Source organism: Oncorhynchus kisutch, linkage group LG22, assembly GCF_002021735.2.
Source record: "Oncorhynchus kisutch isolate 150728-3 linkage group LG22, Okis_V2, whole genome shotgun sequence".
NCBI lineage: Eukaryota > Metazoa > Chordata > Actinopteri > Salmoniformes > Salmonidae > Oncorhynchus > Oncorhynchus kisutch.
Window position 1 is genome coordinate 12,500,749 of NC_034195.2, and position 13,667 is coordinate 12,514,415.

General features: G+C 42.2%; 1 protein-coding gene across 1 annotated transcript in view; it reads left to right on the forward strand.

Annotated features, from left to right (window-relative positions):
• Positions 1 to 13,667, forward strand: part of syt12 (synaptotagmin XII) — a 45,359-nt gene that overhangs the window by 25,809 nt on the left and 5,883 nt on the right. The window contains exon 4 of the mRNA XM_020456235.2: positions 6,598 to 7,008. Coding sequence (XP_020311824.1) covers positions 6,598 to 7,008 — 411 coding nt within the window. The remainder of the gene's footprint in view (positions 1 to 6,597; positions 7,009 to 13,667) is intronic.

The window sequence follows — 13,667 nt, forward strand, 5'->3', positions numbered from 1 at the left end:
TGAGTGTTAATTTCTCTACCATAAGCCGTCTCCAAACTCGGCCTCACAACCACAGGCCACGTGTAACCACGCCAGCCCAAGACCGCCACATCCAGCTTCTTCACCTGCGGGATCATCTTACACCAGCCACACAGACAGCTGATGAAACTGTAGGCTTGGACAACTGAAGAATTTCTGTACACTGTCAGAAACCGTCTCAGGGAAGCTCATCTGCGTGTTCGTCGTCCTCATCAGGGTCTTGACCTGACTGTAGTTCGGCGTCGTAACCAACTTCAGTGGGCAAATGCTCAACTTCGACTGCCACTGGCACACTGGAGAAGTGTGCTCTTAACAGATTAATCCCGGTTTCAATTGTACGGGGCAGATGGCAGACCACGTGTATGGTGTTGTGTGGGCCCCATCGTGGCTTTGGGGTTATGGTATGAGCAAATATAAGCTATGGACAACGAACACAAATGCATTTTATCGATGGCAATTTGAATGCACAGAGATACCGTGACGCCCATTGTCGTGCCATTCATCCGCCAGCATCACCTCACGTTACAGCATAGACATAGCTGTAGGTAAATGCTATCTATCTATCTTCCTAGGCTCATTTGTACGGTCTGGTCACTGTGCAAAGGTTGAGGATTATGCCATATTTCCTTCTATTACGCTAGATATTGTTGTAAATGTCATCTCTGTGCCTGTGCACATGTATGCATGTTCAACTAGTCTACCCTAATGTTATGCTGGCACAGTTCAACTGTCATTCCAACTGTACAATAATAGTACATCTTTTTTAGTTTTTTGTCTTACAGACAATACTGTGTAGTGCCTGGGCTTCTTCCTGGAGTGGAATCTAGATACAGAAACAGAATTCCTTTGCTTGCGTGTGTCATTGTAGCAGAACTGAATCCTGTGATCTGTATCCCTTTCAAAGGATTAGACATTAGTCTGGATTTCAAGCAGATGACTCATGAGGAGCTGAATGGCAGTTTGATAATGACAACACTCCTCCCACACCTTTACAAGTATTCCCAGAACTTACTGTATGTTTCTTTGGGATAAAAATTTCATCATGACCACCCCTCCCATCATCTGCTGTGATCACCAGTTCTCTTAGCTACAGATTGTTACACCAGATAATGTGATTTAGCCGAAGATTTCTGGTATCCATTGCTGGGAGTTACAGGATAGGTACTGTTTGGTGTAGAACTGAGAATGTTCAACCAACCTTAGCGATGTCGTCTTCCTCCTCTATTCGGGGAAACAGGAGTCTCATAAAATGTATGTTTCCAGTTGCAGGGGGTCAGTTTGAATTTCGAAAATGATACGTAATTCAAATAAATATTTTTTTAGCGTCATAAAGTCATCCGACAATATGTGCGCCGCCATCGTGTCTATTTCAAGTCTTCTCACTCATTGATCGAGACAGGTCCCTGTCATCATGACATGCAGGACTTTGGGATGGACACCCACCTGTCTCCATCAATGAGAGAAGACTTGAAATAGACAAGATTTCGGCAAAAATCTTTGGGTAAAGCACGTTAACTGGTGTAACATGCTGACTACACCGATTTTGTCCATCCACACCAGACGCGATCAGGACACGCAGGTTGAAATATCAAAACGAACACTTTAACCAACTATATTAATTTGTGGACAGGTCAAAACGCATATGAAACATTCATGGACTGAAGGGATAAAAATTGCTGGTATCGCGTCACTTCTCAGCTGTCGTCTAAATGTATTCCCCATCAGTTCAGCCTGAAAATCCTTCTGACAATCTTTGCTCACCTCATCATTCTTGATAGCCGCAAGCCACTGGCAGAATTGGGGTGAATCTCTGGTAGGTAGATTTGTGAAAGATAACTCATCTTCGCGCATGTTTGTAATTGGTTTAGCCAGCAACAGAACACCATATGGGCATGATGACAAACAGTAAAAAAATGTTGCCTAGAGAAGTTCTAAGATTACTGTGTGTTGGTCGTTCGAAGTAAACAACGACATTATTCAGTTTGTGGGCACGCCCCCATTACCTAGCGGACGGTATCAGCATACGCCAGACTTTGTGGCTCATTATTAGCAGACCAATACACAGTGAGTCAACTTCCAGATTCTTCCAGTGAAATTAAAATGTTCTAGTTTGTGGTTTGAAGAACTATGATGTTTATGATAATGTAATATTGTTAATATAGTAATGACTCTATGCCGTGGCAAAGCCATGGTGAAATTCCCTTTAAGTGTAAAACTAACAATGACTCAATAATCCATGCTTTCTGGGAATGCTATAAAGTACAAAAATTATGGGCGGAGCTAGAAAGTTAGCTGTCAGAAGTATTACAATGTAAATGTACTTTTAATCCATCTGTCTGCATATTTCAAGACATGGTATATGGGGGTATAGTGAGACACCCAATGGGCTGGACGATTCTCTTCTCATCTATCATCTTGAAAAAAAACATATACTAAAAAACGTGAATATCACTCAATCTGCCATCATTAACACAATGGACAAATCGAATGATTTGTTATTGAAATGTCAATGGGCGACCGAAAAAAACAAATGTGTGCAATTTAATCTTGCGACGAGCAATCCCGGATCCGGGATCGTAATCATAGCCTCAAACGAATTAGCATAACGCAGCGAACATAAATACCCCTAGTAACTTTTCCTATTCATGAAAATCGCAAATCAAAATAAATCAACATATTCAAACACAAGCTTAGCCTTTTGTTAACAACACTGTCATCTCAGATTTTCAAAATATGCGTTACAGCCAACGCTAGACAAGCATTTGTGTAAGTTTATCATGGCATAATGCTATGCTAGGCTCTGTTGGCAGCAGGCAACATTTTCACGAAAATAAGAAAAGCAACCAAATTAAATAATTTACCTTTGAAGAACTTCAGATGCTTTCACTCAAGAGACTCCCAGTTAGATAGCAAATGTTCCTTTTTTCCAAAAATATTATTTTTGTAGGCGAAATAGCTCTCGTTTGTTCATCATGCTTGGCTGAGAATTCGCCCGGAAAATGCTACCACTACAACGGCGAACTTTTTTCAAAATTAACTCCATAATATCGACAGAAACACGGCAAACCTTGTTTAGGATCCATCCTCAAGGTGTTTTTAACATATATATTTGATAATATATCCGTCGAGGCAATTGGTTTCTCATAAGAAGCGATTGGAATAATGGCTACCTCAGTATTTTACGCAAGATTTTCTGCGGGAGACACCATGTGACCACTTGCTATATATGGTCCCTTACGGCTATTCTTCAATGGAAATGCGTAAAAATACGTCACAATGCTGTAGACACCTTGGGGAATACGTGGAAAACGTAAGCTCATTCGTAGCTCATTCACAGCCATATAAGGAGTCATTGGCATGAGGCGGTTTAAAAAAAAATGTGGCACTTCCTGTTTGGATTTTTATCTGGGTTTCGCCTGTAACATCAGTTCTGTGGCACTCAAAGACAATATCTTTGCAGTTTTGGAAACATCAGAGTGTTTTCTTTCCAAAGCTGTCAATTATATGCATAGTCGAGCATCTTTTCGTGATCTTGTTTAAAACGGGGACATTTTTCATCCAAAATTTTCAATAGCGCCCCCTAATGCATAACTGGTCATGTGTCAAACCATAATGCAGGCACTATGGATGGGTGTGTGAGCATGCGGCCTCGGCAGATGAGATGTAGTCATTGTTTGTGTGCATCTGTAAAGTGTTGTACGTGTGTATATGTTTGCATCTGGTGTGGGAAATAAAAAATAAAACTATAAAAAAAAAGATGGGTACCCAGACTACTACAGCAAGGAAAATGTCACATGTCCCTGCTGCGACAATGTCACAGTAATGGCAGAACGTCATCTAGCAAGAAATTAAGGAGCCAATAGCGATGGCAGCGGGGGAGGAAGATGGTGGAAGTCAATGCAAATTTGGTGAAGATGAATGTTCTGAATGGACAACAGTAGTATTGAAAATTGTAAGGAAAATGTTCTATAATTGGAGTATGTGTGTAAAGGATAATGAATCACCTTTCTTGTTGGGATACGTTTGTTGAGGAAGGATTTGAGGTCGACCAATTATGCTTTTTCAACGCCGATACCGATTATTGGATGACCAAAAAAGCTGATACCGATTAATCGGCCTATTTATTATTTATTTTTATTTGGAATAATGACAATTACAACAATACTGAATTAACACTTATTTTAACTTAATATAATACATCAGTCAAATCAATTTAGCCTCAAGTAGATAATGAAACATGTTCAATTTGCTTTAAATAATGCAAAAACTAAGTGTTGGAGAAGAACGTAAAAGTGCAATATGTGCTATGTAAGAAAGTTAACATTTCAGTTCTTTGCTCAGAGCATGAGAACATATGAAAGCAGTTGGTTCCTTTTAACATGAGTTTTCAATATTCCCAGGTAAGAAATTTTAGGTTGTAGTTATTCTAGGACTATTTCCCTCTATACCATTTGTATTTCATTAACCTTTGACTATTGGATGTTCTTATAGGCACTTTAGTATTGCCAGTGTAACAGTATAGCTTCCGTCCCTCTCCTCGCTCCTCCCTGGGCTCGAACCAGCAACACAACAACAACAGCCACCACATCGAAGCAGCGTTACCCATGCAGAGCAAGGGAAACAACCACCCCAAGGCTCAGAGTGAGTGAAGTTTGAAACGCTGTTAGCGCACGCTTGCTAGACAGCCATTTCACTTCGGTCACACCAGCCTAATCTCGGGAGTTGATAGGTTTGAAGTCATAAACAGCGCAATGCTTGACGCACAACGAAGAGCTGCTGGCAAAACGCACGAAAGTGCTTCTGCTTACCACCCCTCAGTCAGATACTTAGATACTTGTATGCTTGTATGCTCAGTCAGATTATATGCAACACAGGATACGCTAGATAATATCTAGTAATATCATCAACCATGTGTAGTTAACTAGTGATTATGATTGATTGTTTTTTTATAAGATAAGTGTAATGCTAGCTAGCAACTTACCTTGGCTTACTGCATTTGCGTAACACTCCTTGTGTAGTGCAACGAGAGAGAGGCAAGGTCCTTATTGCGTTGGACAAGTTAACTGTAAGGATGCAAGATAAAATCCCCCGAGCTGACAATGTCTTTCTGCCCCTGAACGAGGCAGTTAACCCACCGTTCCTAGGCCGTCATTGAAAATAAGAATATGTTCTTAACTGACTTGCCTAGTTAAATAAAGATTAAATAAAGGTGTAAAAAAAGTAATAAAAATAATAATAAAAAATCGGTGCCCAAAAATACCGATTTCCAATTGTTATGAAAACTTGAAATCGGCCCTAATTAATCGGCCATTCCGATTAATCGGTCGACCTCTAGTAAGGATGCATATGTGGGAAAACCGTTTGAGGTGTCAAATGATGTAGTTTGCTCTGGGAAAAGTGGACTGTGTCAGAGTGACCTGGAGTGGTCTTATTTTGATTAATTGTATTTCTGAAGAAAAGAGAAAGATTGCAGTCGGCCTCAAAAGAATCCAGACAACATAAGTTTTGTGTTTCTAACTTCGGAGTAGAGCACCCGTCAAAGGAGTTATCTCAGGGGTGACGACAGATGTTCAGATTCAATACCTGAATAGAATTCCCGGAGTAGTGGTGCCTGGCGTCTGACCATCTGGGTGAATGGAGAAAAAGAAGAAAGTCTGTCAGTCCTGTTGTTTTTTGATAAATAGCCAATACCAACGCATGTGAAGCTTGGTTATGTAAGATACGCTGTAAGAGCTTTCGTCCCAAAACCATTGCAGTGCAAGAATTGTAAAGTATTTAGCCATGTTTCAAGTGTGTGCAGACGCACAGAGTATATTGAAGAACTGTGGGTAGAAGGACGACAGTGTTGCAATTGTGGTGGGGCTCATGATCCCGAGTTCCTGGAGTGCCCTGTAAAGGGTGAAGGAGATTGAAGTGACAAAAGTTAGAGCGGTCAATCGAATCTCCTATGGGGAGGCGATTAAAATAATTGAGAAAACAAGTGAAGCTAGTGAATATATGGTTGTGGATACACCACAGCCTGTAGTAAATGTTTGCTGCCAGACAAAAGATACCCTGTGTGTTAAAAATATGGATTTTGTTGCGTTTATTGCCACAGTTATAAACTGTATAGCACAAGGAAGTCGAAGGAACTGGACATTATAATGGCTGCTTCAGACAAGGTTTTGGACTCAGGGATTTTACATCTGAAGACTTGCAAGCACTGGAAGACCCACCCTCCCAGGTTCCCTTGAGCCTGTGTAGGGATCATCTGTTTTATTTATTTAACAGAAAAGTTGGAATCCTATTTCCATCCCGCAGAGTGGGTGGCAGGATGCTCATTAAATTGTGTGATCGCCAATATACCATAGAAGAAGAAGTAAAAAATAAACATTTCCATTTTACAAAAGGCATTTAATTTGGAAATTCCTATGGATAAATGTGTTACTAAGGTTATGAATAATACTGCAATAATACTGGTTTCATAACAACTTTATGTATACCTCCTTCATATAAAGTGTTACCTAATAAAATATTACTGAATTTCTTAGACCTTGACGCAAGTGTTGATGTGTAATTTTGCGTTGTTTGTGTCCTCAGAGAGTGGTCGCCAACAACCACAGACGGGCCTCCGCCTCCACCAACCTGAGTCGTAAGCCCAGCCTGCAGCTGGTGGACACCCCGGATGGGCTGCGGGACCTGGGACACCTGGAGTTGATGAGCCGGGACCTGATGGACCCTGCCGGTGGGGTCGTGCCCTTCAACCGCTCCATGTCCACCGACTCTCTCAGCTCTATTTCCTCCATCGGCAACAATTTTGGGCACGACTACACAGTGGGGCAGCTGGAGGTGACCCTGGAGTACGAGGCCCGACCAGGGCCTGGGCCGGGGGTGCTCCACATCGCCCTGCACCAGGGCAAGGACCTGCTGGAGAAGGAGGAAGGGGACTTCCCCGGCTGCTTTATCCGGGTCACCTTGGTTCCTGAAGAACTCAACGTGGGCATCACCAGGGTGAGTGTGTGCATGCGTGTGGTAATAGTCTATTAGATTGATATTATCGCATTTTATTTTGTGATATCATATTTCACTGAAGATGCAACACTAATGATGTTCTGGGATCATTCTTGTAGAAAATGTTCTCAGAAACCAGACAGAAAGTTATTTCTGTTTTGAATGGACAAAGCCATCGATCACATCTAGTTAAGCTTTATTTATACAGCACATTTCATGCATGGAATGCAGGAAAAAACGAATAAAAAACTATTAAAATAAAATATGAAATATTTACTACACAACAAACACCCTAAGGAAAAGCAAAGCTAAAAATATGTGTTTAAGATCTCTTTTAAATATGTCTACAGTTTCAGCCCCCTCAGGTTCTCTGGCAGGCTATTCCAGAGGCTGGGGGCATAATAACTAAAGGCTGTCTCTCCATGCCTCTTGGTCCCCCTCAGGTTCTCTGACAGGCTATTCCAGAGGCTGGGGTATAATAACTAAAGGCTGTCTCTCCATGCCTCTTGGTCCCCCTCAGGTTCTCTGACATGCTTTTCCAGAGGCTGGGGGCATAATAACTAAAGGCTGTCTCTCCATGCCTCTTGGTCCCCCTCAGGTTCTCTGACAGGCTTTTCCAGAGGCTGGGGGCATAATAACTAAAGGCTGTCTCTCCATGCCTCTTGGTCCCCCTCGGGTTCTCTGGCAGACTATTCCAGAGGCTGGGGGCATAATAACTAAAGGCTGTCTCTCCATGCTTCTTGGTCCTAGGCTTTGGGATAGTTGAAAGGTCAGTGCCAGAGGACCTGAGGAACCTACTGGGTACATAAATAAATAGCATGTCTGACATGTATTGGGGTGCACAATCCAGCGCAGACAGACTTTAAAACCGGTGTAATGTGTGCTCTGTCTGGTCTTGGTCAGTACCTGTGCTGCAGCATTCGGTTTTGCGGTTGACCAATGGATTTCTTGGGTAGACCAGACAGGAGATCATTACAGTAGTCAAGCATGGATGAGTCTCTCTGTATCAGACTGAGAGAGAAACAGTCCGCACCCTGGCAATGTTCCTCAGGTGGTATCAAGCTATGTTGGTCACATTCCTATTGTGTGATTCAAAACTGAGTTCAGAATCTAAAATGAAACCTAGGTTTTTTTAGGCTGGTGTTTTATCTTTATTGCCTGTGAATTAAAATGTGCAGATAGATTCTCTCTGCTTTGGCTCCAACAATAAGTACCATCAGTCTTGTCTTGATTTAGCTGGAGGAAATTGTGAGCCATCCAAGTATTTAAATCACTAATACATTTACATTTGACATTTTAGTAATTTAGCAGATGCTATTATCCAGAGCGACTTACAGGAGCAATTAGGGTTAAGTGCCTTGCTCAAGGGCACATCAACAGATTTTTCCCCCCACCTAGTCAGCCCAGGGATTTGAACCAGTGACCTTTTGGTTATTGGCCCAAAGCTCATAACCACTAGGCTTATCCAATAGGCTATCTACTGCCCACTAATACAGTCTAATAATGAATCTGTGGAGCTAAAATCCTCTGGTGACACAGAAATGTAAAGTTGTGTATTGTCTGTGTAGTAGTGAAAATCAATGCTGTGCTTTCTGATAACGCTGCCAAGGGTTAACATATAGCAACGGAACAGTACTAATCCCAAAATCAAACCTTATGGAATGCCACATGAGATATGTATTTTCTGAGTTATCTTCACCAAGGGTGATGACAAACTCTTGATCGGTTAAGTAGGTGCTAAACCAATGTAGAACTGGACCGGAGAGGCCAACCCACCTCTCCAGTCTGTCCAGAAGGACATCGTGTTCAACAGTGTCGAATGCAGCATTTAAATCCAGGAGTACAAGGACAGAGAGCTGTTTGGCATCTGTGTTGGCTCTAAGATCGTGTACCACTTTAATTAAGACTGTCTCTGTGCAGCTAAGAGTTGAAGAATTTCATAGACTTTTTTTCAGAAGGGGTTTCACCATAGCAATTTTTTTAACAATAGCTTGCACTTCAGATATGCAATTAAAAACTGTTTTGTAGAAGGTGGTGGGGATAGGATCAAGAAGGTAGGTAGAAGGCTTAAGTTGTGATATCACTTTCCTGAGTATGTCTGTGTCAACCAGGGAGAATAAATCCACAGTGGCTTTGCATGACAGGCTAGGGCACATATCATCAAACTTATCATCAGGTCTTATCATCAGGTCTAATGTTGATTATCTTATATCTGAAATATATCTCATCACATTTAGATGTGGAGGAAAGTTCACATTGGTTTGCGGGGTAGGATTTATTAGACCATTAATGATCGAGAAGAGCACCCTCAAATTATTCTGATTATTGGTGATCAAGTTAGAAAAATGAACCCGTCTGGCATTTTTAATTGCCTTGTTTTATAAGCCAAGTTGCTCTCTCAGATATCATAATGGACCTTCAACTTTGACCGTCTCCACTTCCGCTCTGCCTTTCTGTAATTTCTCTTTAATTGATTAGTTTCCTCACTCATCCGAGGGGCTCTCTGTTTGGATGTGTCCTTTTTCAACTTTACTGGAGCTATGGCATCAATGGTTGATCGTAATTTGCTATTAAAGTTATCAACTAAATCATCACAAGACGACGTGTAGGTGGTGGAGTATTGTTTATACACTCAATAAATTATGTAGCAATGTCAAAGGTAAGATAGCGTTTCTTAATAATCCGTTCAGTACTACCCGGTGCTATGGGCATCAAGGTTGTAAAAAATCCCCAGTGGTGATCAGATAAAGCAACATCAACAATAGAGGATATGGCAATAGAAAGCCCCTTGGTAATAACCAGGTCTAGAGTATGGCTGTGGTTATGGGTGGGCCCAGTAGAAAGCCCCTTGGTAATAACCAGGTCCAGAGTATGGCTGTGGTTATGGGTGGGCCCAGTAGAAAGCCCCTTGGTAATAACCAGGTCTAGAGTATGGCTGTGGTTATGGGTGGGCCCAGTAGAAAGCCCCTTGGTAATAACCAGGTCCAGAGTATGGCTGTGGTTATGGGTGGGCCCAGTAGAAAGCCCCTTGGTAATAACCAGGTCCAGAGCATGGCTGTGGTTATGGGTGGGCCCAGTAGAAAGCCCCTTGGTAATAACCAGGTCCAGAGTATGGCTGTGGTTATGGGTGGGCCCAGTAGAAAGCCACTTGCTAATAACCAGGTCTAGAGTATGGCTGTGGTTATGGGTGGGCCCAGTAGAAAGCCCCTTGGTAATAACCAGGTCCAGGTTATGGCTGTGGTTATGGGTGGGCCCAGTAGAAAGCCCCTTGGTAATAACCAGGTCTAGAGTATGGCTGTGGTTATGGGTGGGCCCAGTAGAAAGCCCCTTGGTAATAACCAGGTCCAGAGTATGGCTGTGGTTATGGGTGGGCCCAGTAGAAAGCCCCTTGGTAATAACCAGGTCCAGAGTATGGCTGTTTTTATGGGTGGGCCCAGGAGAAAGCCCCTTGGTAATAACCAGGTCCAGAGTATGGCCGCGGTTATGGGTGGGCCCAGTAACATGTTGGATAAAGTCCATAGTGCTCAAAAGATTCATAAATTCAATGGCCTTGGAGTCAGTCTCTGCCAACATGAATATTAAAATCTCCCAACACAATGATTGTATCATAGTTCAAGGACAATAGATAATAGTTCAGATAAATCAGCAAAGAAAGTGGGGCAGTGGTTTGGTGGCCTATAGGGTTATGGCCAGCATTGGTGGCTGACATTTAAACAGTATAGCATAACAGATGCCCAATGTCACCAAACAAAATGTCCTTACAGCTGTTAGCATTAGTAAAAATAGAGGTTGTCACCCCACCTTTTTTCCCTTTTCTGATATATGAAAAGCTGTAGTCCAGGGGGAGGCTTCAATAAGAGCAGCACTACACTCTCATTACAGCCATGTTTAAGTGAGAAACATGCAATCAACTTTGAGCTCAGTATAGAGGTCATTCACTGGAAAGGTTTTTACTTGTGATTGCTCTAACATTTAAAAGTGCCATATTCAATGTCTGTAGGCATCTGCCTCGAGGTAACCAATGGAATAACAACCAAATGATTAACGTTACAACCACGTTTTCTGAACATCTCCAATCTATCAGAATGGTAGGAGATTACAGTTTGTATACTGTAAACTCACTAGAAGGTGGAGTTAAAGAAAATAAACAAGGTTACTCACAATAACCATAGGCCCATTTCTACAGGAGTTGATATGCTTTCCAAGTCCTCTGTTGCTTATTCTGACAGGGAGAACTGGAGCACTACCAGACCCTGTCCATCAGTCTCTAAAACAATAATCCTGGAACCCCTTCGGTTAGGATGAATACTGTCTCTTTTAAAAAGTGCTGGTTGCTCCCACAGCAAATCAAAGTTGTCCTCCCTCAGTTCCTCAGATCACTTAAAACAAAGGCTGTTAAAATCTACATGAATGACAATGGTGTCAATATTGGAGTAGTTGTCCAGAACCGTGGGCAGGAGGGAGTTGACGTCATGGACACGGGCTCCTGGGTGACAGTGGACCTTGGTCTGTCCACAGATTGGCCGCTGGCTGTTGGTATACACCCAGGATCCGTGCTGATTCCCGGGGCCACGTCGCGGAACTTTTGCTATGATTTAATGAAAACTATTTAATAAAAACAACAAACCGAGTGTAGACATTACACTGTTCTGTTGCTGGCTATGATGACGTCTGTTGCATGATGCCCTTGTGCGTATTTTTGATATCATTCATTCCTATGTGAAGTGTCAATAGCACATTGAAGCCAAATGAAGTCGGTTATGATGGCGTCTCATGGAGACATAACATGTGCAGTTTGAGCTACTCCAGGAAGTGATGTTGCAGGCTAGCTCAGTGCTGCCCCTATCATTGAGTAACTCAAGTTGAAAGCCAACCGGGGTACTGCAGGCTTCCATTAGCAACTAAATTATCCTTAACTTCTTCAGTGTGTGATTTTAAAATAATCGGTTCAAGGACATACATCAGGTGCATTAGAAGCAATTGTTGATACCATGATTGTCACCCAAGTTCGGAGTCAGAGTGAGAGAGCAATGAGTCCCTTGGGTTAGAGTTTTGAGCCTTCAGATCGATGGGCTGATCCTATTCTTGTCTGATGGGAAAGTGCATTTGATTTTCAGCACCAAGTCTCCTGGGGCTTCTTACAGTAGGTTTGAGATGGAATAAAGGGTTGCAACCCCACTGCACCACAATGTACAGTAACCACCAAAGTCTCCAGGCATGTCACCCTCTGTACTGCAAGGTAATCAGGATCAGAGAAAATCACTGTGTGAATGCATTCACACTTAATGCATTCACACTGGCCACAATGATAGCCACTAGTGCATCGAGGAATGTTGGAGACCGGGAGGAAATGCTGACATCAGCTGGATCCACTGCTCCCCTCGGCATAATCCACAGGGGAGCAAGCTGTTAAGCCTGGCATCTCTCCCTAGCTCTCCGACGGTTCCTTTTTCCCTCAGTCACACTGTTTAGTGGTGGTAATCGCCATAATTATAAATGTTCAGACTGTCACATATTAAAGATGCAGGGAATGCTCCATGTAGGAAACATTATATTAACACATTACAGGCCAAGGAGAATGTGTTCATTGTTTTGTATGTAATTTACATCCAGCCATGCTTATGTACAGCTAAGTGGTGTTTCAGATTCTGAATGTATTTGAAGTAGGGTTGTGATATGATTCTGGTGTTTGATATTAGGGCAGACTCCAAGGTTACTGTTACGGAATATTATGCAGGTTTTATAAATACACTATGGGCTTTCATGAAGAAATTCAACACAGTTTGTATGACCATTTACCAGGAAGACTATTATGTTAAGATGCAGGTTATGTTGTGTTATGATAGCAGCCCTGGCTAATTTGCATGTTGTTGTTGATTTCTGTAAGCAGGAATTTGTCCTGCTGTGTACAAAGATGGCATGTTTCTGAGTCTACCTTTAACTAGGCATATACTGTATCATACAATGTATATATTGAATACCAAGTTCCCTTTGGTCTTTTGTGTGATGCACTTGAATATTACTTTGTTAGGAGCAGTTGATTTCTAGTTAACCTTATGTGAACCATTATAACTATTAGTAAAATCTTTATAATTTGTTAACGTATCTATCATCGCCAGTTATTTAAATCATGAACAACGGAGCACATGCATTTACTACATTTAATCCCGCTACGTCCTCAGGGCTCTTTTGATGGCTCTGATTCTCGTCCAATATGGCAGGGTTTATAAACTCACTGATTACAAAGAGAAACCCAGCCATGAGCTGCCCAGTGAAGCGAGCCTATCAGATGAGCTAAATCCCTTCGATGCTTGCTTCAAGGCAAGCAACACTGAACCATGCATGAAAGCAACAGCAGTTCCGGACGACTGTGTGATCTTGCTCGCCGTAGCCGATGTGAGTAAGACCTTCGGGTTAAGGTAACCTGTCTAAATGACTATCGCCCATAGCACTCACATCTGTAGCCATGAAATACTTTGAAAGGCTGATCATGGCTCACATCAACACCATCATTCCAGAAACCCTGGACCCACTCCAATTTGCATACCGCCCCAACAGATCCACACATGACGCAATCTCTATTGGATTGCCTGGACAAGAGGAACAATTATATGAGAATTCTGTTCATTGACTACAGCTCTGCATTAAACACCATAATG